At 53.2% G+C, this 19,754-nt stretch overlaps 1 protein-coding gene across 3 annotated transcripts in view; it reads right to left on the bottom strand.

Moving 5' to 3' along the window:
- OPHN1 (oligophrenin 1) overlaps nucleotides 1-19,754 on the bottom strand; it is a 50,706-nt gene that overhangs the window by 28,064 nt on the left and 2,888 nt on the right. For all 3 annotated transcript variants that reach the window (XM_050310736.1, XM_050310737.1, XM_050310735.1), the window contains exons 2-4: nucleotides 6,350-6,445; nucleotides 2,295-2,356; nucleotides 772-843 (exon numbers count right to left, since the gene is read on the bottom strand). In XM_050310736.1, the coding sequence (XP_050166693.1) occupies nucleotides 772-843; nucleotides 2,295-2,356; nucleotides 6,350-6,445 (230 nt within the window). The remainder of the gene's footprint in view (nucleotides 1-771; nucleotides 844-2,294; nucleotides 2,357-6,349; nucleotides 6,446-19,754) is intronic.

The raw sequence follows: 19,754 nt of genomic DNA, 5'->3' as shown, positions 1-19,754 counted from the left end.
GATCGAGTACCTCTTCTCAAACCCTGTATTTATTAAACGTCAAAGCCTCCAGATGGGCTGGGCTCAATCCAAGCCTCAAGTGTTCTCCAAAACATCTCCATTTCGGAGCTGGGTCAGGGCCAACTCCATTTCAAGCTGCTGCCGAGTAACGTGGAACCTGGATTTCGTGATAGCAGACAAGGGAAAAATGATCTTTTCTGCTCCATATGTGCAGAATTTACTTTTTACAGTTTGTTTCTTTAAAAGTTTGGTCCAACTGAAAGACTCATTAGATGCTTTATGTAAATATTTCATAACAAATGCCCTATGACTATAATCAGGTTCTGCCTGTCAGCCTCTGCTGCTCTCCCCTCTTCCCTCCCTCCCCCTCTACCACACACTTCTCTGCAGAAAGTATTTTATTCTCAGTAGCACTGAGTGAACAAAGGGGAGAGGAAAGAAAGCAGCAAGATGGATCTCCTCCTGATCAAAACAAGCACTCCTTGCTCAGAATGGAGAGAGTTCGGGAATCAGGCCAGGAGAGAACCCAAAGAATTCAGAAAAGGTTTTGGAGCCTCTTATGATTGAAAAATCAGACTAAAAGTCACAGCACGAGCCCTCGTGCCAGCAGCTGAAAGCCAGCATTGAACAGGGAGTTTCTGAGAGCCTGAAGTCAGAACGTAGTACAGCAACTGTCTGCTTGTTCACAACAGGAAAAAAAATCTGAATTCAGACACAGTAACAGAAAACAAATCTGTTTACATTGAAAAGAAAGAAAGAAACAACCCTTACCTTGGTGAACCCTATCTGCTCCTTCCGGAAGTTTTCCAAAGGTTTGATTAGCAAATCACTTGCATTCTGCACCTACAGTGCAAAGAAAAAACACTTTAATTGTAGGACACGGATCAGTTTTCTCCTAAACAGAGGCTCTACAGGGCTAGAAGCCAAGAACTCTCATATTTTAATGTGTTTGACTGCAAACTTCTCTGTCTGTAGGTGAAGTCACTTAACCCATCTGTGCCCGCTCTTCCCCATCAGTAACACCCAACAACCCCCAACCACAGCACAGGAGGCTTCAGGGACATCCCCCATCCTGATCTTACAACACTGCTCTCAAAAAATTACAGACTTCCCTTCTCCCAAGATCCAGACAAATCCAGCTAGGGAAAAGGGAAAGCCTGCCTGTGACTCTTCCATTCTCATCTTATGTCTGAGACATGCTTTCCTGGGACATACTCTGCACTCCCTTTCCATGAATCCACAGGAAAGCTCACTGGCTCCAGCTCCCCCGGCACTGGGACCCATTTGCTGTCTCTCCCCATTCCCACTTCTGTGACAGCTCTGTCCCAAGGACCAGAGAAGGGAGAGGGGAAGAGAAGGGGACAGGACAACACCCTGACACAGCTCTTCAGGGAATTTAAAGCTGATGAACGTGGTGAGTGTGAAATCTCCTGAGAGGCTGCTGTAAACAACTGATCCGACAAGCGAAGGGCAAAAAACCCCCAAGTTTGGAAAGCCGGACAGCACCCACGATCCCTGAAACAACCCCTTCCATGGCTCCCCCACTGCCAAAGAGCCACTGTAATTAATAATAAAGAAGTATCACCAGCTTTCCTGGTTTCCTGCCGTTCCCTGCCTGCCCATGGACCCTCTGGCACAGCCGCCCCTGTGGCACTGGCCCAGCCTGGCATGAGCTCCCGCAGCCGCACGAGGCAAAGGAACACAGAGCCAAGCAGCACATTCCTGGCATGCTGTAAGCTCTTCACCGAGCCTAACCTTCATGTTTTTCCTGGAATTAGGAGTGATATGGGAAGCCAGCACTTGCTCTGGAGGAGCTCTGGAGAGGCAGAGGGCACATGGCAGCGGGAGGCCAACGGCAGTGCATCACCCTGCAGGAGCTGGGCTGGCACGGGCAGGGGATCAGTGGCACAGGGGCACTGCCTGCCTGCACCAAGCAAAACCAGAGCAAGAACACATCTTATTCTTTAATGGTTGGTTTCAGCACAGAACCAGCTGGTGAGGAGCTCGGACACACCTGGCCCTGCAGAGCCAGCCTGCTCCAGCTGCCAGGCCGGGGTCTCCGGGACTGCCTGCACACCAGAGAGGTTTGGGACACTGCCCACGACACCTCAGCCCTCCCAGTGCCTCCCCTGCGCTCAGCTCACCGTGGACCAGGCATGGTACAAAGCACAACATTCCCAGTGCTCCCAGCTACCCTCCAGTGGGAAGCCTCGTACTGAGGCACACGGTGCTATGGGCACAATTTGGCATTTAACCCTGGTGGGAATGACAGAGCCCAGTTTTGATCACCTTACCATCATGGACCTCTCCAGCTCTACCTCGTGCAGCAGCTCTGCAAACTCCTTAAAGGACTCAGCTGTAAGAAAAGAAGAGGCTGGTCAGGGGAGCTGGGACGTGGCACCGGAGCGTGGGACACATGCTGGGACACCCCAATGGGGCTGTGCCCCCAGCATGGCTGGCTAAAGCCTTGCCAAAAAACAGAGAAGAGGCGGCTACTTTTGGCAGAAATGGGTGAGGCAAAGCCACATGCCATCTGGCCACGGGGAGTATTTATTTATGCACTGGAGAGGAGGGGCTCCTGCCCAGAGCAATGAAGGAGAGAAGGGCCTGGAAATGGAAGAGGATGTTAATTAGCTTTCATTAGGAAAGGTGGCAGGGAAGGTGCAAACACGGGGAAGGGGCAGACACTGTCCCCAGAACCAGTAGCAGAACAAGCTCTGCCATATAAGGGGCTGTGGACAGGATGGGGCTGTCTCTCCCACCTGGACAGCTACTGGGAGCACCAGGATGGGCCTGGCACCTCTGACCCAGGAAGAGTTGTAGGTGCTCACCAGGACAAGTGTGTAAAATGAAAACAGCCTGGAATGACAAAGGTCACATTCAGTGACAGGAAGCACAAAGTCTGTGTCCAGGAAGAAAGGCAGCACCTGTAGAAATGGTCATAGACACTGACACCACTCCCCAAAATGTTAAAAGTGAAACAAAAAGGTATCACTGATCAGCAGTTGGAGTCCAACTACAATAAAAATAGCAAGAAAGTTTTCCTTTAACAATCTGAAACAAGACTAATTTAGCCTGGGGTAAAAAAAGACTAGGTTGGAGCAACTGACTTTCCCCACGCCAAGAGGGAACACGCAGCCCCTGTCCCTGCCACCCGAAGAATTCAGGAAGGGGTTAAATTTGTCACAGGAGAGGAAACATCTCAGCAGTAGAGCACTGACAGTGCTGAGCTGAGGGGCTCTGCAAATTCCCAGCTCTCTGGGCTGCAAGGCAAGGCTGGGCCAACATCTGCCCACGCAAACATTGTGCTGGATGCCCGAGGGAACAACCCGATTGCCCCAGTGCACCTGGGAACTACCTGGAGTTAGCTGGGAAAGCTTCTCACAGTTCCAGCCTGCTCAGCACAGCGTGGGATGGGTCTGACAGGTCCCACGCTCACCCTTGGCCTGGTGTGTGCAGCACTGAATGGCTCTGTCAGACCCCCAGAGCGCTGTGCCTGCAGTTCACACCCTCCCTCCCTGTGGCTGGGCTGGGCAGGCAGCACATGAGAGAGCACATCAGGTGTATGGTGAGGGACAGGAACAGCTCATCCCACAGCTCAGGGGAGAGGGTGCTCCTGTGCTCTCTGTGCAAGCTGAGGGCCCTTTCCCCTCATCCACAAGTGTCACCTTCAAAGAGGTACCTGTCCTGCTAAAATCCAACGTGAGAGGATTCACTCTGCAGCTGCTGAGACAGACACAAAAGGGAACAACCGCAGCCTCGTGACACGGGCCCTCAGCCGGCAGCAGCACAACAGACCTTCTTGATGAGTCAGGAACTTCTGAGCTCTCCTCCAGCAAGGGCTCCAGCAATGCAAGGCTGATGGCTCATCGGGCTCACCCCCAGGGCCACACATGGCTGTCACTGTGGCTCCCCAGGGCCATGGGACCCCTGGAGTGCACGGACACCAGTGGCCTGAGCCAGGAAAGGAACTATCACAGGGAAAAAGAGAATACAGCCCTGAACCTACAGGGAATATGTCAGTACCTAAAACATTCCCTAGATGTTTTTTTTCCCTTTGCTCCACAGGAAGAGCCCAGGAACATGTTTCCTGGCTGCAGTCACGGAGCAGCCCACTCAGTTTGTCCCTAACACACCAGGCTCAGATGCTGCTGCCAGTCCAGCAGTGCTCAGGAGCACTGGGATAGATCTGTGTTACTGGTCCGGATCAGCACTTGCCAGCCCCTGCAGCACCTGCCCAGCCACACCTGGGAACTAACACCTGGGAATGCCAGAGTGACTCAGCTGGGCGGCCAGAAGTATGGCAGGAACGTCCTCACAGCCAGGGGATTCCAGGTTCCCATGCCCAGGAGGGAGGAACATGCCATCCCATTTCACTGCTCCCTTCATCTCTGAAGGAGCTGTTGGTTTGGGTCCTATGTGGTGGCAGGAGGCACCATGGGAGTGACAGTAGAGGGACAACAGAGGGGACTGCAGAGGGAACCACAGGGGGGCTACAGGCCTGGGGTAATGGGGGTGTGTCTGTAACCATTAACGTCACCAGGGGAAAGTGCTGCTCACGACAGACAACACCAAAGACAGACAACATCAACCCAGAGTCCTGCCTGCCACCCGGCCGGGTGTCCGGCTGCTCCCTGCCCACACAGCGAGAGCAGCACGCCTTTAGCTCTATTTATTTGCAACCCAAACATGTTCCCTGCAGCTTGTAAGAAGTGCCTGTGAGTGTTTTGCTTCATTCCCATATCCTGCACATCAAATGAGCTCTGTGCTCCCACGCAGATCCCTGGCACCCTTGCAGGAGATGGAAGCTGCTACGGAGACGTCAACGCCCTGCTGCTGTGTCAGGAATAAGGGAGCCTCAGCCCAGCAGGCACAGCAGGGCCTGGGTGGGAGGAGGAACACAGCCCAGGCTTCTTCCCAGGGAAACCAGGGATCTCTTCTTGAAAAGGCAAAAATACTCGCCAGCAAAACTGGCGGGAAATGTGCCTCTTTTCACATGGAGGTTTTTATATGTGCTGTGATCTCTCCTTCTCTCCCCCACCTGTGATACCTCCATTCAACCGCTGTCATTCCCAGCAGTCTTGCTAGGCTGTTGGAGCTTTGTCCCTTCCAGCTAAGAGGAGGGACACTCCTTTCCTTGGAAGGCTGTTTGCCTCAGACCTCTCTGCTCCCAGGAGGGGCATTTACACAGCAGTGTTCTCCCCTCCCTGACTCAGATTTGTTTGGAAACTCAGCACCTCTGCTGCCATTAGATTTGGAGGCTGACTCATTTCCAGTGTGTTTCACCTAGAGACTTTCCATAAAGGAAACCAGCCTTGGAGGGGCAGGCTGCAATCTGCTTCACATGGCTTTAAATACAACAGCCCAAGGAACAGGCTCCACTTCCTTCCCCTTCTGATGGCGTCCGAGAGATCTGAGACCTGACATCAGCAATGTCCCACTGCAGCCACTCTTCAACCACCGCCTGACAAAAGCTGTTTTCTTTTCCCCTGTGTGCAGCCCCAGGAGCAGCCTGGCAAAGACCCTCTGCCCCAACATGGTGAATGCCCCGTGCCTCTGCCTACTGACTGCCCTGAGCCCCCATGGGCAGCCCCAGCCCCTCAGCCTGTCGTCCTCCCTGCAGCCTGCCACCACCACAGCACTCACCCACCCCCTGCCACCCCTGCAGCATCCACCCAGCCCCTAAGCCAAGAGCAGACCGATGTGGAACACGGGGGGCTTGGGGCATTCGGGCCCTTCAGTTCAAGTCCCTGGGGCAGGGGCCACTGTGTGACCCGCAGAGCTGTGCTGGGGAGGGCAGGGATGTACCAGGGCTCCAGGATGTACCAGGGCTCCAGGATCACTGATTCCCAAACAGATGTGCGGGGAGCAGCAGCCCCGCACTCCCGCCACAGGCTGCCCTGCCCAAGGCACAGACTGGCCATTGTTTTCCCTATGAGACACATCCAGCTATCCTTTTTCCCAGCAGTCTGCAGCCCAGTCCCTTTGCAGGGCAACGTGGGGCAGTTTGTCCGGCAGAACGAAGGCAGCTTTGGGAGCAGCACCCACTGGGCTCCACCGGTGGCACTGAGAAGTGGAGCTGGCTGGGAGGTCAGCACCACACTGCCTCCTCCCCAGCACATGGCAGCACAGAGCAGGCCTGGAGCCATGGAAAACCTCCACATATTATCCACTGAATTGGGAATGTGAAACTCAACCCATGACTGTTCAACTTCGTAAAACAGGCTATGGAAGAGCTGCCTGGAACCCGGCTCCTGAGGCTGCTTAAAAACCATCAGGCAGGCGAATTCATAGAGAGGGAGACTGTTCCAGTTACCGAAAATCACCATCAAAAAAGCGGAGAACTCACCAATATTAATCTCATCATCTGTTAGTGTGTCACCAATGAAGTCGAACTGGAAGGACTGCAGGGTCTGGGAGAACTTCTGCACCGCTGAGGAGTACCCTGGAAAAGGACAGAGCAATCAGTTGTGGGTTTCTGCAGCAGTTCTACAGAGGGTGCAAGTCTCTGTAACCATAGTGATGTGGTTAGGAAAATCCATAGGCATCAGGAATTTCAGTGCTGCAGCAAATGCTGCTGCATTAATAATCCTCAGAGACTGCAGATAGAGCACTGGGTTTGTGGTTTTTTTCTCTCTGAAAAAGCTTCTGTAGCATTAATGGATGCAATGCACGGTACAACAACTGTCCTGCCATGTACAGGAAGGGACACTGACACACTTCTCTGCAGGAAAACATGCAGGAGGTACCCTGGGGCTCTGCATGCATCAGCACAGCTCCCTGGAGCACAGGAGTTGTCAAATAGCCTGGACAGTGTTCACAGGAATTGTTTCATTATAAGGGAGAAAAATCTGTAGAGTCAGAAAATTAACATCAGAAAAAAGTCAGGCCTCAAAATAACTTTCTGTCCTGGAGGTCATGGACACAGACAGGCCCTGAGGGAGTAGGGACAGTGCCACAGGGAGCTTGGGGCTTGGCTGGGCTCACCCAGGCACCTGCTGCTCCTGGTGCTGAGGAACTGTCTGGGCTGGAAGCAAAGACACTGTGGCCTGATGGTGGCTGTGGCTCAGTTCAAATTATTTTTGGACCTTCCAGAGAAGTTTCTGGCCAAAAGAAAGATCCTTTGTGCCTTTGCATCCTGCACAGCTGCCTCAGAGCCCTGGGGCAGTGGCTCTGTTGTTGGACAGAGGAGCCCTGGGACAGGGCAGCAACACTGCAGCAGAGCCCAACCCAGCCACCCACCCTGGGACAGCAGGGGCAGCACTGGTGACATTCCATCCCATCAACCATGTCTTCCTGCACAAAGCTACGTGCTCTTTGGGGGATAAGTCCATCTCCAACAGCAAATTCCCGAGATACAACAGAAGGAGGCTGCACTTGCCTAACCTCAGGGAATAGCATGTAGGCAACGGAACAGAACCAAAGGAATAATTTTATATTCTGATTTACATTGCTATTTTCCTTAATTTGGGACTCCAGCCATAGGCATAGCCCCAGGCTGGACTCCTTTGTGGGGGTGCACTGGAGACAGCACTTTTTGCAAGTGGTGAAGTTGTGGCAGTACAAACATTAATGTGCAGCCAGCTCCCGCCCCTGCTTTGCTGAATCAGCACAGCAACTGCTGTATAAAAATTTTGGTGTACATGGCTGGGTTTTTTTTTTTAATTTGAACATAGAACTTAGTATCACAGTGGCAATCATGGGGGGTTCTGAAACACTGCTGTGAAGTGGAGAGAAAAACTGGATACCACCAAAATCAATGTTGAGGAAAAGAATCAAGTGGCCCGCATGGGATCTCGGCAGGTCCCCAGACTGCTCTGTTCCCCTGTCCCTAGGTCAGGAGTGCCCAGGCCCCTTGGCCCTCCCCAGGGTCCCCAGACAGGAAGGGCAGGGGGACAGCCAGGTATCCAGCATGGGGAGGGGCACGGGCTCAGAGTACAGTCCTCACTTCCCCCTCCAAAGCCTCGTTCAGCAGCTCCCTCTGATGGGTCAAACCTTTGCTCCTGAATGAGCAGATTCAGGCCTGAATGTTGCTATTTAGCCCCAGCTGCCAGGGGCTGCAGCACGTAAATGGGTGAACTCTCACACAGAACGATGTCATTGACTTGATGGAAAACCTCAGCAAATAATTCCCCTCAGTGCCCCAGCGCTCACTCAGGCTGGGCCGGAGGCTCATTCAGCCGCTGCTCAGGGGGAGCTTTGTTCGTTCCCCTCAAACGCTGGCGCTGCCGCAGCCCCATCCAGCCCCTTCACTGCCGTTATTAGCGGGTGGCCTTCAATCCCTCCCTCCCAACACCCCTCCCGGCCCAGCGTGGGTCCCTGAGCCCCCCGAAAGCAGCGTCACCCGAGGCAGCTCATCACAGCACCCCTGGCCAGCATCCATCTGTCTGTCTGTCCCTCTGTCCTCTCCATGGTGATGAGGCATTGGGAGGCTCTGGGTTCATGTCCCCGTGAGCCAGGAGCATGGCAGCCCACGCAGGCCCCACGCACGGCACATTGTGGGGACAGAGGGTCTCCACATGCCATGTTTCCATGTCGGCCCCTGAAGCAGAGAATGGCCTGGCAAGCTCCTGCCTTCTGGGTTTTAAAGAAACAGGGGGAAAGGTCATGGTACAGAAGGGTTTGAAAAGCCAAACATAGTATATTTTAACTAGAAATGAAGAAATAGTATAGCCAATTTAAGTTACATTTTCCTTTCAAAATATATCTGGCCTGAAAGTTTATTTGCCAAAGGTCCAGCTGAAGGAAGCCCAGGTGCACACAGTCACATCAGCTTAATGGTGAAAAACACAATGAATGCCCCATAGATACTCCAGAGCTGTTTGGCTGCACTTGGGACAAGGAATCTTTTTCATTTTGGGGAGCCATCTTTATCCTTACCCTCAGTAGTGAGGTGTAGGAAGCCCCCAGCTGCGAGTGGTGACTGTGGCACCCCAGAGCTAATGACAGCTGAAGGCAGGTGGCTGCCAAGGACATCCCTGGGGTGGCATAGACTTTCCCTTAGGGAAACAACTGTGGAAGATGAGAGAGGGTGAGGGAGAGGAGAGGAGAGCTGGCACTGCACATGCCTGAGGAGCTCAGATGGGAACCAGGCTCCTCCAGAACAATGCAGCTCGGCTCCCACACGTAGGGAGCCTTTGCTGAACACTGGCTCCTGACAGAGCCCCTACGTGCTCGCACACTGACAGCACCATGTGCTGCCGTGGTGCCACCACAGCTTTGGGGTGTGCCCTGGGACGTGAACAGGGCTTGCTGACAGCTGGTCCTGATGCAGCACTGCCTGCTGGCACCGGCCACCACAGGAACAGAGGATGCTCCCGCCTGGGCCCCTGCAGGGTCCGGCATAGGGACAGTACCAGGGCCTGAGGCAGAGCACTGGGTGGGACATCACGCCTTCCCTCGGTGGCACCTCAACAGTGGCATGGTGACACCAGGGATGGGGCAGGGCAGGGGGGCCATGCAGAAGGGGATGAGCCGTGGCCACAGGAAAGAGGCTCAACCACAGGAAGGGGCCAACAGACTTGCTGAGTGGAAAATTGGGGCTCCATCCTATGCTGGGAGAAGTAAGTCCATATTCTCCCTCGTTTTAACAGACACTCGGAAATGTTTTTCCTCCCGATACGCTCGGCTGCCAAACGCACCCACTGTGCACCCCCAAAGGCAGGAGGGAGAGGCGGCTGGAGGGCCTGTCCTGCTCCCCCAGCACCAGGACCCGAGGCTGAAGGAACAATGCCATGCTCCAAGCTGGAATATCCCTGCGAGCAGCATGCCAAGGCTCAGCACCACCAACAGCCCCACGGACCCTTCCTGCTTGTGGTGCAGCTCAGCCCGTCTCCATGGAAACACACCAAAATGGATTCAATCAGGAGTCCTAAGGGACTCCTCCTTCCAGCCTCAGAATGTCATGCCAACTCTTACCATTCGTGGTCACAATAATTTACTCTTCTAGTAAAAAATGAAGTTCCATCCCTGCACAGAGTCGCACAGCTGGGCTGTGGGGCAGGAGAGGGGAGCACCAGCACCAGTGCCAGCCTCAGAAGCCACGTGGAGAACTTAGGGCTGTATTTATGTGTAAACACACCTCCAGAGCCAACAGCTCGGGAAGGATGTGCCCCACACACAGCCTGCTCAGCAAGGACCTAGCAGGATCCTCACTTCAACCTTTCACAGCAACCACAGGTAACCGAAAACCACAAATAAAAAAGTGCTGCTACCGCTGCAAAAGCCACAGGCCTCTGACAAAGCAGAAACACAAACAGAACCTCAGACCAGGCTGTGTTGCTGCTTCTTCCCCCAGTGCTCAGAATTTAAACCAGAAGGAAACCACCACTACAAGACAGAACTGTGGGGGACACAGCCCCACACTCCCCCTCACACTCCCAGGGTGAGCAGATGTGGCTGGAAAATGAGGCAGGAGGTGCCACGCCAGGGCCTGTGATGCTCGAGGTGTCACAGGTGCACATCCTTAATTAGCTTAGCTAATTGCAACCCAGAGGTCACAATCTGTGTGACTGCAATGGTCCTCTGTTCCCAAGAGAGGAAACCGTGCCCCTGAGCACATAGAAATAGAAGTGGCAGTGACAATCCAGTGGTGACAGCTATGGGGACCAGCAGGATCCTGCACCACAGGAGGAATGTGCTTGGCATGCCAGCACCCTCACCCTCCTTATCCACACCCAAATAGTCTCTGCTTATATGACAGTGCTTGGCTGTGCAGCAGCTGGTACAGCCAGCACCACCTCTGCTTCTTCCTAGGACACAGCCAGGTGGGAATTGCTGCTCCTCCAGAAGGTCAGTGGGTTCAGCGAGCAGACAGTGGGTTCAGCAGCCCTTTGGCTAATCCCCATCACACACTGCTCCCTGGGTATCACATTGCAAATTAAGGAGGAAAAACCAAAATAAAAGGAGCCTCCACACACCTCAGCACCATCACAATCATTGGCCAGCAACAGTCCCAGAGCAAAGGCATTCCTGAACTTAACCTGATCCAATGAGGGTGTGAACAACTGAACAGCAATAGGGCTGCAGCATCCCCTGTTGCAGGGAAGGGACGGGATGTCCCAGTCCACATCAGAAGGTGGGAAGTGACTTTTAACTGGTCTCCCAGCTTGGGGAAGAGCAGCCAGCAGAGACTTTCACGGGGGAACAAGCCATTCCTGAGCTTCTGCATCCATCCGACCCACAGACAGCAGCGCCAGGTGCCCTTCATGGAGCAACTCAGCCACAGCTTCAGCAACCCATGAGGATTGCCATAAGGAATCAAGAAGGAAAATCCAAACCAGGTTTGAGCCGTGCCAGTGCAAATAATCAGAGCAAATGTAAGCAGGAGCTCCATCTTTGCATTTTGCTTTCTTCTTCTCTAGCTTGAAAACAGAACTGTTTAACCCAGCCACACACCTTCAAATAAGCAAACAAAAAACAATAACAGTTCATTCTACCCTTAAACGAGAGCATTTTAAGACAAGGACAAATTTTCAGGTTAGATCGTAACTCTGGAAATCCATTTTTATCAGGGAAATGTTGCAAGACCCTGACACAGCAGCTGAGGACACACCTACATTTCCTCCCAAAGGTCCCTATGGACCATTTCCTCCTCCCCTGTTGAGTGCATGCACAGCACATGCACAACATGAGAAATGCCAGTTTTTCCCATCATGCAGAGAGAGGGCTGGGATTCCTGAGGGGAAAACAATGTGTTCATTGTTACCAACTCCCACCAAAGAATTCCCCAGGGAGTTGCATCATGGAGATGGAGATGGAGTTGGTCCACACTGCCGCCTCACAGATGATGTTCTGGACTCGGTACCTGACCCACTGCTTCCCAGGGATTCTCTGTCCTTTCAGCAGAGCTTTAGGAGCCAACACACAAAGTGTTTGGTCAAAGGGCCGGAGTCTGCTCCGAGCTGTTGGATTTGCACTGTGTGTACTAACTGCATGAAAACCCCAATCTGTGTCCCACCAAAATACCTCAGCTCCGGAAGCCATGAGCTCCCCTGGCTGAGCCCGGATGTACCATCAGGATCAGCAGTAACCAGCCCTGACTCACGGAACACTCCCAAATACTCCACAGCTGCTCAAACACAAAAACATGTTGATTTTCTCAGATGAGAACAAAAATAACTTTCCAGTTGTCCTTCTAGGTAGTCTCAAATCCACACCAGCATCCTAAGAGGAAACCAGCCCTCCTGTTGCTGCACAGAGGAGAGATGCTCACCATTAGGGAGTTACAGAGTGGCCCAGAACAGGCAGTGCCTGGCATTGACCCAGGGCAAGTCGTCCGCAAGTGCCCTCGAAGGCTCTGTGGGGACTCAGAAATCCTGACACATTGGACAAAGGCCATTTTTCCCACACTGACACGGGTTTTCCACTTGCCAGGAGTAAGTGGCTAGCATGAACTGCTAAAAATAGCTTGCTATATTTAGCTGTGCTTTACAAATCTCTCGCAAAGGAATTTACTGAATGTCTCACACTCTGTCACACATTTACCTCTCCTAATCAGGCCTTCATTGACCAAGTCATTCATAAGCTGCTGCTTCCCTGTCTTCTCCAGGGAGAAGAGCAAGGCTGTACTCCCAGTACAAAGACAATTTTCAGTACCTCTCCCTACACAGTGATCTTTTGCTATGCAAGCCGGTTACCTGTTCTCTGGACCACCACCTCCACTCACATATCCTCCTCCCACTCTCCCTCCACCCAGTTTCTCTTTCCTCTCCTAAACTTCATCTTTTATTCTCATAAATTCTCCTTGCCCAGGCAGCCCTGTGGGAAATTCCCGAACTTGCTCGACAGGCTTATTTTCTTATTTACTCTTTAATTAAAAACCCAAGGACCAGCACAGCAATGGTTCACACTTATCATATACTTCTCATGCCTGTCTTATCTCTCTCACTGTCTGATGGAAACCGGCTGTGCCGAACCTGCCACACTCCAGAAGAGCTGGCAAGGGTTACGAGGCTGCACTGAAGCTCAAGGTAGTTAAACACACAGAGGGGCTTTCCTGGCTGCCTGGAACAGGAGACCATGGGTCTCCTCACCAACAACTTGGAAGTTTGGTAATGTATCAGCCCCAAAACCCAAGTAAACCAAAAAGCAACCATGCAAATCTGGAAGGACAACAAAGTTTTGGGGTATATTGGTCTGCTTTGGAGAAAACTGGGAGTGAGTGATGTGGGATACAGGTTCTGGGGACAAGGGTGCACTCTTCTCCTCCACTGGATTAAGTGATCACTAGTTATCCAGTGTCTTTTTCCCGAGACCTCCACAGTGACAGATCCATTGATCAGGAAGAGACTCACATGGCAGAACCAAATTTTAAAGCAAAGACATGGAACACACCATTCTAACAGTGACACTCATTGGATTGTACCAGTTTCCTGGAGAGTGGCACTCGGGGCCATATTTTTAATGTTTTTGTAAAGGACCATGTCCCACATTCATTTTTCTTTTATGATTTTTGCTTCTGTAACCTGAGGGCAGCACAGGGCCCTGCCTGGCCCAGCACAGCCACAACACCCGCTCTCCCCATGCGCAGGCAAAATTCCTGTGGGCACCAGCGCTTCCCTTAGTGCCCCCTGGGAGGAGCCAGGGGTAAAACTGGACTTTGGAAGCCCCAGCTCCTCAAAGGACAGTTTTTCACCTTTGGCATTTTTCTGGCCTTTTAAACCAACCTTGCAGCTCTGCAAAGCTGGAGGAGTTGCTTCAGCAAAACTGGACAGAGACACAGGGCAGCCAGCCCAGAACACGTGGGCAACTGAAATGGAGGTTAAGAAAAGATGACAGCCCTAGAAACTGGCTAAAGTGGTGAAATGTGCAGTCAGAAATAACACAACTATTTTTTGAGCAAATGCTCCCCGGGTCGCAGAGGCAGAGAAGAGTCACCAAGGAGGAAACACCATTGCAGCCCTTTGGTCCACCATGGACTAAAGCCCAACCACAGGGCTGGTGGTGCTACACCTGTAAGAATTCAGACCATCTGGTGTCCAAATCCAACTGTCACTACATCAGGGGATTGCTTAGCACCGCCCTGTAGTGTGCTGAACCTGGACAAAGGAGGGAGAGCCCCAGCACAGGGACACTGCCCAGCTCCCGGGGCCCTGGCACTGCTGACAGAGGTGGTACTGGTGTTCCTGTGCTGGGCAGTCAGCAGCTCCCAAACCCCTCCTGGGAGGCTCCAAGGGCAGCAACACTTGGCTGCTTTCCTGCCAATTCCCAAGGCAGAAGCTGCTGGACACCTGCCCCTGCAGCAGGGACAGGGATGGCACTGCCAGGTGAGCTGGGATGGCAGTGGCAGGTGAGTTGTGGGGAGAATGGTACCAGGTGAGCCAGGATGGCGGTGCCAGGTGAACCACGACTGCAGCAGCTGGGTGTCACTGCGGTGCTGGAAGCCAAAGGGGCCGACTGGAATCAGGGTAAGGCTGGCAGGTGGCTCTGGCTGCTGCACCTAATTATATACCTGTTTACATCACAGTCCCACCGAGGCCAGTTACTGCCTTTCACAGACTGGGAGCAGGGCTTAGAGCTGGGGACAGACTCTCCAAAAACTAAAAATACACAAAGCTGAACCATGGAAAGCAAGTGGACTTTTCCCTCTGTCGGATGGAGTGAGCTGTCAGGGAGGAGCAGCAGCCCCCTCCTGGGACATCGGGAGAGCCTCATGCCAAGCGGCTGGTCAGGAAGGCCAGGGCAGAGCTGCACAGATCCCTGCAGTACTCCAGGCCACCCGGAGCTCCCAGTTCCAAGAGCAGCCGAGCGGGCTCTTGGCACAGTGCTCTGGCGTGAGCGATAGCAGAGGGTGTGCTCCAAGCGCCGCGGCTCCCTGCTGCACAGGCAGGATGGACACAGGGAAAACAAACACCAAAACAACAGACTCTTATCCGGGGCAGAGCACGAGCAACCCCCACAGAGACATCTCATGATCTGAAGAGCCCTCACATGCATCTCCCTGCAGCCCCACTTCCCAGGCAGGGGCCTGCTCCAGCGGGTGAGGGAGCCAGGCTCGCTCTGAGCACGGATGATTTCAGAGTTTCCCTCGATAAGGGCGCAGTGGGGCCGGGCAAGGGCCCAGCTGAGTCACACTCTGCGCCAGGGAGGGATCGCCAGCAGCAGCTTGTGAGCGATCCCGAGCCGGTCAGCACGAGGAGGGATGCGCATCCCTCCTGTCCCAGGCTGGGAGACAATGCCAGTGTGGACACGGCCTGTCCTGCACCAGCTGGCTCCTCCTGGGCACTGTCAACCTGACCAGCACAGGGACAGCCCGCCCACCCACCCTGCGGAGCACCCCTGGGGGGCTCTGCCAAGAGCTACCCTACCTCTGGGCACCTCTTGGTGCTGGACTTGGAGGTCCAGCTCTGTGCCTCCAACACAGAGGATGCCCTGCAAGTCCCCAGTTCATCTTGTGATGGCACAGGAACGGGTCATGATCCTTGCTCTCCATTTTCACAGCTACAAAGTTTAGTAAGATTAATAAATTTACTCGTTTTAAAAATCTCCAGGCTCAGCTCTTCAGAATGAGGCTTGGCTGGGGGAACAGGATAAAAAGGAGAGAGATCAGACTGAGAGAGCAACTGAATTCTGGGCTGTACTTATATTTATAAACTTTATCTCAGGTTATTACGCTGCTCTTATCATCACTTGAACGACTCGTGACCGCATGTTCACCTGTGCAGAGAATTCAGTGACAAGAAAGGACACTGGGCACAGAGGCTGTGTTGAAACGTGCCCCAGCAGGGAACAGCCAGCATGGCCTGGGACTGCTGCTCCCGACAGAGCAGCTTGGCCGGTAGCCGTGAGGAGGCTGCAAGGCAGAACACAGGCCAATGTGGAAACTCCACCATCACCAGGACAGAACCGACAAATTTCCAAAAGCTTTTACATCCACACATATCAGAACAGAAGGTCTACGTGTTTGAAAGATTCATTTAATGCTGTTTAAGAAAATGTAACTGCTGAACTCCTCTAGCAGTTCCAAAGCAGCTGCATTTTGGTGTTCAGCACCTGTAAATGGCGCTGGCTGTTTGCCAGAGTTTGGCCTTTTGTTCTACGAACCCACAGTTCTCCAAACCTTTGTGGTCCTGCCAGGCCTGTGCCACAGGAGGTGCCCGGCCACACGCCGTGGCACAGCGGAGCAGGGCCACCGCTGCCGCTCCACGGAGCCGGGCTGGCTCCCGGCAGGACAGGAGCCACCCGTGAAAAGCCTGGGGGCCAGTGAAGGACACCACATCTGTAGTTACCAGTGTGCTACCAAAAGCATTAGGAAATAAAATATTCCAACAATTTCTCAAGAAAAAAGCCAGAAAAGCTGAGTCTTCACACGGTGACTCAAGAGGAAACTCTTAAGTCAGCAGCAGTGTTGCTGCGAGCAGTGGGCTGTCAGACACACACAGAACATGGATAACACCCACATCCAGTGAAGGAGCCAGGAAAGGCAGCAGAAGATGGATGAAAAGCTCCCTGTATGCTTCACATGCAGCACAAGAAAAAATATCCTTAAACACATGAAAATGACTTTACCTCTTGCCCTGGCCGTACGCAGGTGAGCTCTTGGGAAGCATATCAGGGCTGGAAAAAGCCATCACAAAGTACTGCTCTTTGATTTATTTTGAGCTGGACCAGGGCTGGTCCTGAGCCCACTCAGCACCCCCAAGCTGGCAGGGACAGGGTTGGTGTGGTGCTGCCACAGCCACGGCTGGCGAGGGACCACTTCAGCCCATAATCCTGCCCTGGGCTTCCCTACAGCAAACCAAGCCCTGGGCACCCCTGGACATGGGCAGAGCAGCTGTAACCAGCAGAAGCCAGTGGTTTCCAGGGAAAAGGCTGGGGACCCCACCACTGGAGCAGGGAGGGGACATGGAGCCCAGCCCAGCTTACACAGGGCCATCACCGCACAGCCCGGCCCCCTGCACGATCAGCCACCGGCAATGCCAACCCCACAGCGACAACGTGCAGGGCAAGAGAGCTGCTCCAGTGGGAGCAAAACCAACAAACACATCCCTGAGCCCCAAAACAAGGAGTGGGATCTGCCTCCTCTGGGTCCGGCAGATCCTCTGCCTGCACTGAAGCTTTGGGTCTGACGGCTGGGAGAGGGTTGGCCTTTGGGAGGGGTTTTGTTCTTTTTTCTGCTATTGTGTTTTAGTCTACGGTTAAAGCATGTCTGGTTTAGATTTGCACTAACTGGGGCCCCAGATCCTGCACTCAGAGCCTACAGCCCAGGAGCGTGAGCAGCTTCATTGGCTGCAGAGACTCCCCTGTGCTGAGGGCACCTGCAGGTGCTCTCTGGGAGAGCTGAAGCCCCACTGTGATGATGTACAGACACAGAGACCTTTCTTTACAAGATAAGCATCACTTAGGAGCTGCTGCAGGGGACTGGGATTTGAACTCCTACTCCTCTCAAAGGACACAGCTCACTGAGGGATGAAGGTGATGTGGTTTTTCCCAGAGGAAGGAATCACACAGTTGATCCACTCAAGGCAGAGGGCCCTGGGCATCCCCACGTGAGGCAGAGAGCTCTGGACATCCCCACACAAAACAGAGGCCCCTATGCACATCCTCACCCATGTGCCAGATGCTGCCTCTGGGCTAAGCTGTCTTTATGGGTCAGGATATTGTTATTGAGGTACCTCAATGTCGAGCTGTGCCCTTCCAGCAGAGCTAAAGTTTGCCTGGAGAGTTGCAGTCTCTCCTGGGTGGGACAGACTCTTTCCTCTTCCCCCTCTTCCAGAGGAACTTTGGGGTTGTTCAGACACAAAAATCAGGATCTGGCTGTAATATACTGCAAGAACAGATTCCAGATGTTGTCCCTACAGCCTTCCCATGAACCAGGACCTGGGTTTCTGGAGAACCAGGCAGACAGGCTTCTCTGGGTAGCTTCAATCCCATCAAAATAACCTGTTCCAATGCCATGCTGCTTCCCAGGCTCCACAGTATTAAACTCTCAGGCACCACATCCAACGACAGCACAGAAACCTGTCCAGAATGGGTCTGCCACGCTGGAGGACAGGCAGTTCCCTAAGGGACAGGCCAGTTCCCACACACAGAGCTGCAGGGACCTGCAGGGACGATGATGATGGTGGGACCTTCCCTGGGTAACCCTCATACAATTAAGTTCTTGGAGAAAAGCCCACCCAGTCCCTACACATTCCTTTACCATGTTATCCTTCAGGATAAAGTGCTCGCGGTGCCTAGGGAGGCTGACTGCTGACAGGCACATCCCAGACACTCTGCAGAGCTTCCCACAGGACAGAAATCAAGTGCAAAACCACATATACAACATTTGCATGAGAACTCAGAGCTCCTCCAGCTTCAAAGGACAATTTCCACCATGACAGTACTCAGATATTAATGAGAAAAGCCTCAACCTGACATTTCTGCAATTCCATTTGATATTTAATTGGGAGAGCAGATCAAAGAACAGGGGAAATAAATGAGTTTGCATTACCACACACACGACAGAGTTCAGTGAGCAGGAGAGATTAAAAAAACCACAGAAAGAAACTGCTGTAAAGCAGCTGTTCTTGCAGTCACAACTTCTGGCATCCCTTGTGGCCTTGAGTGTGTGGCCCAAGCGAGGCTTCTCTGTCACACCGGTGCTGGCCAGGGTGGCCCAGGGCTGCTGACGGAGCTAAATCCCCTGTGCCCACACCAGGCCCTGGCCCTGGCCAGCCTGAGGGGACAGACACCAGCCTGAGGGGATGGACACCTCCCAGTCCTTCTCCCTCGCTGACCAGGGCCAGGCCACAGTGGCCTCAGCACTGCCAGTGCAACGGATGGGACTGCCAGCAACTCTTTGTATTCCTGGCACAAAAAAGAAGGGATACAGCCACCTTTACAACAAAACTAACTCACATTTCTGACTCAAAGCAACTTAATTTCTATCACTCGCTGTCACACCCAAATGAATATTACAAATGAACAATATTATTCTCTGTTTTAGTGAGTTTCATTTCTCACTTGGTACAACCTTGTACTTTGTTCCCTTCTGGTGTCCCATGTATAGCTGGGACTGTATTCAGCTGTTGGGGGGTGTCAGTCAGCAAGAGAAAATACCCCACTCAAAGGCAGCACTGATGGGGCTGTAACTGCAGAAGGACCCTCATCAGGATGTGGGGGCTGCAGACCCCTGGGAGGACTTCACCCCTGGATTTTATTTGTTCCACCCATCAGTCGCATGGCAGGGTGGAACCAGTTTCTCTTAATCCATGAAAGGCCAAAGGAGTTAAAGCCTCCAAAGCATGTCCCTCATTCGATAACAGCCCTCCAGCACCACCTGCCCTGCACAGGGAACAGAGGCACACAAAGCCTCTGCCCCACATGGACCCAACAGGAGTAAGAGGCAGGGAAGCCCTGCTGCCTGGGAAAGCACTTACCCACAACCTAGCCATGGGTCAGCCTGGGATGGAGACAGGAAGGGAAGTGCAGCTTTTCATTAGGAATGTTCAGGAAGCTGAAGTCAGCAGACTCCTGCAGAGCAGCAAGCTCTGAAGCTGATGAATTTCTGCGCCAGGCCCAGGTCCCACCACTGAGGGTCCTGCTGCTCTCGTCTCCCCACTTGGGAGCTCAGAGGAGGCAGTTTCAGCTCGACACCAGCAGGAAAAATGCTCCGGAGCTGGGCCAATAGATGGGACTCCCTGGCAGGGGCAGTTCCTGGAGAGCTTCATGTCATGGCACATCCCATGGAAGGGGTAAGGGGGGACTCACCTCTCCTGAGGTGAGGAAGGGCCTAGGTCACTGCACGCCTCGAGACTGCTGGGCATAAACAC

Source organism: Myiozetetes cayanensis, unplaced genomic scaffold, assembly GCF_022539395.1.
Source record: "Myiozetetes cayanensis isolate MyiCay16 unplaced genomic scaffold, myiCay2020 scf15, whole genome shotgun sequence".
Taxonomy (NCBI): domain Eukaryota; kingdom Metazoa; phylum Chordata; class Aves; order Passeriformes; family Tyrannidae; genus Myiozetetes; species Myiozetetes cayanensis.
Note: the sequence above shows the minus strand (reverse complement) of the source record. Positions and strands in the feature narration are given on the sequence as shown.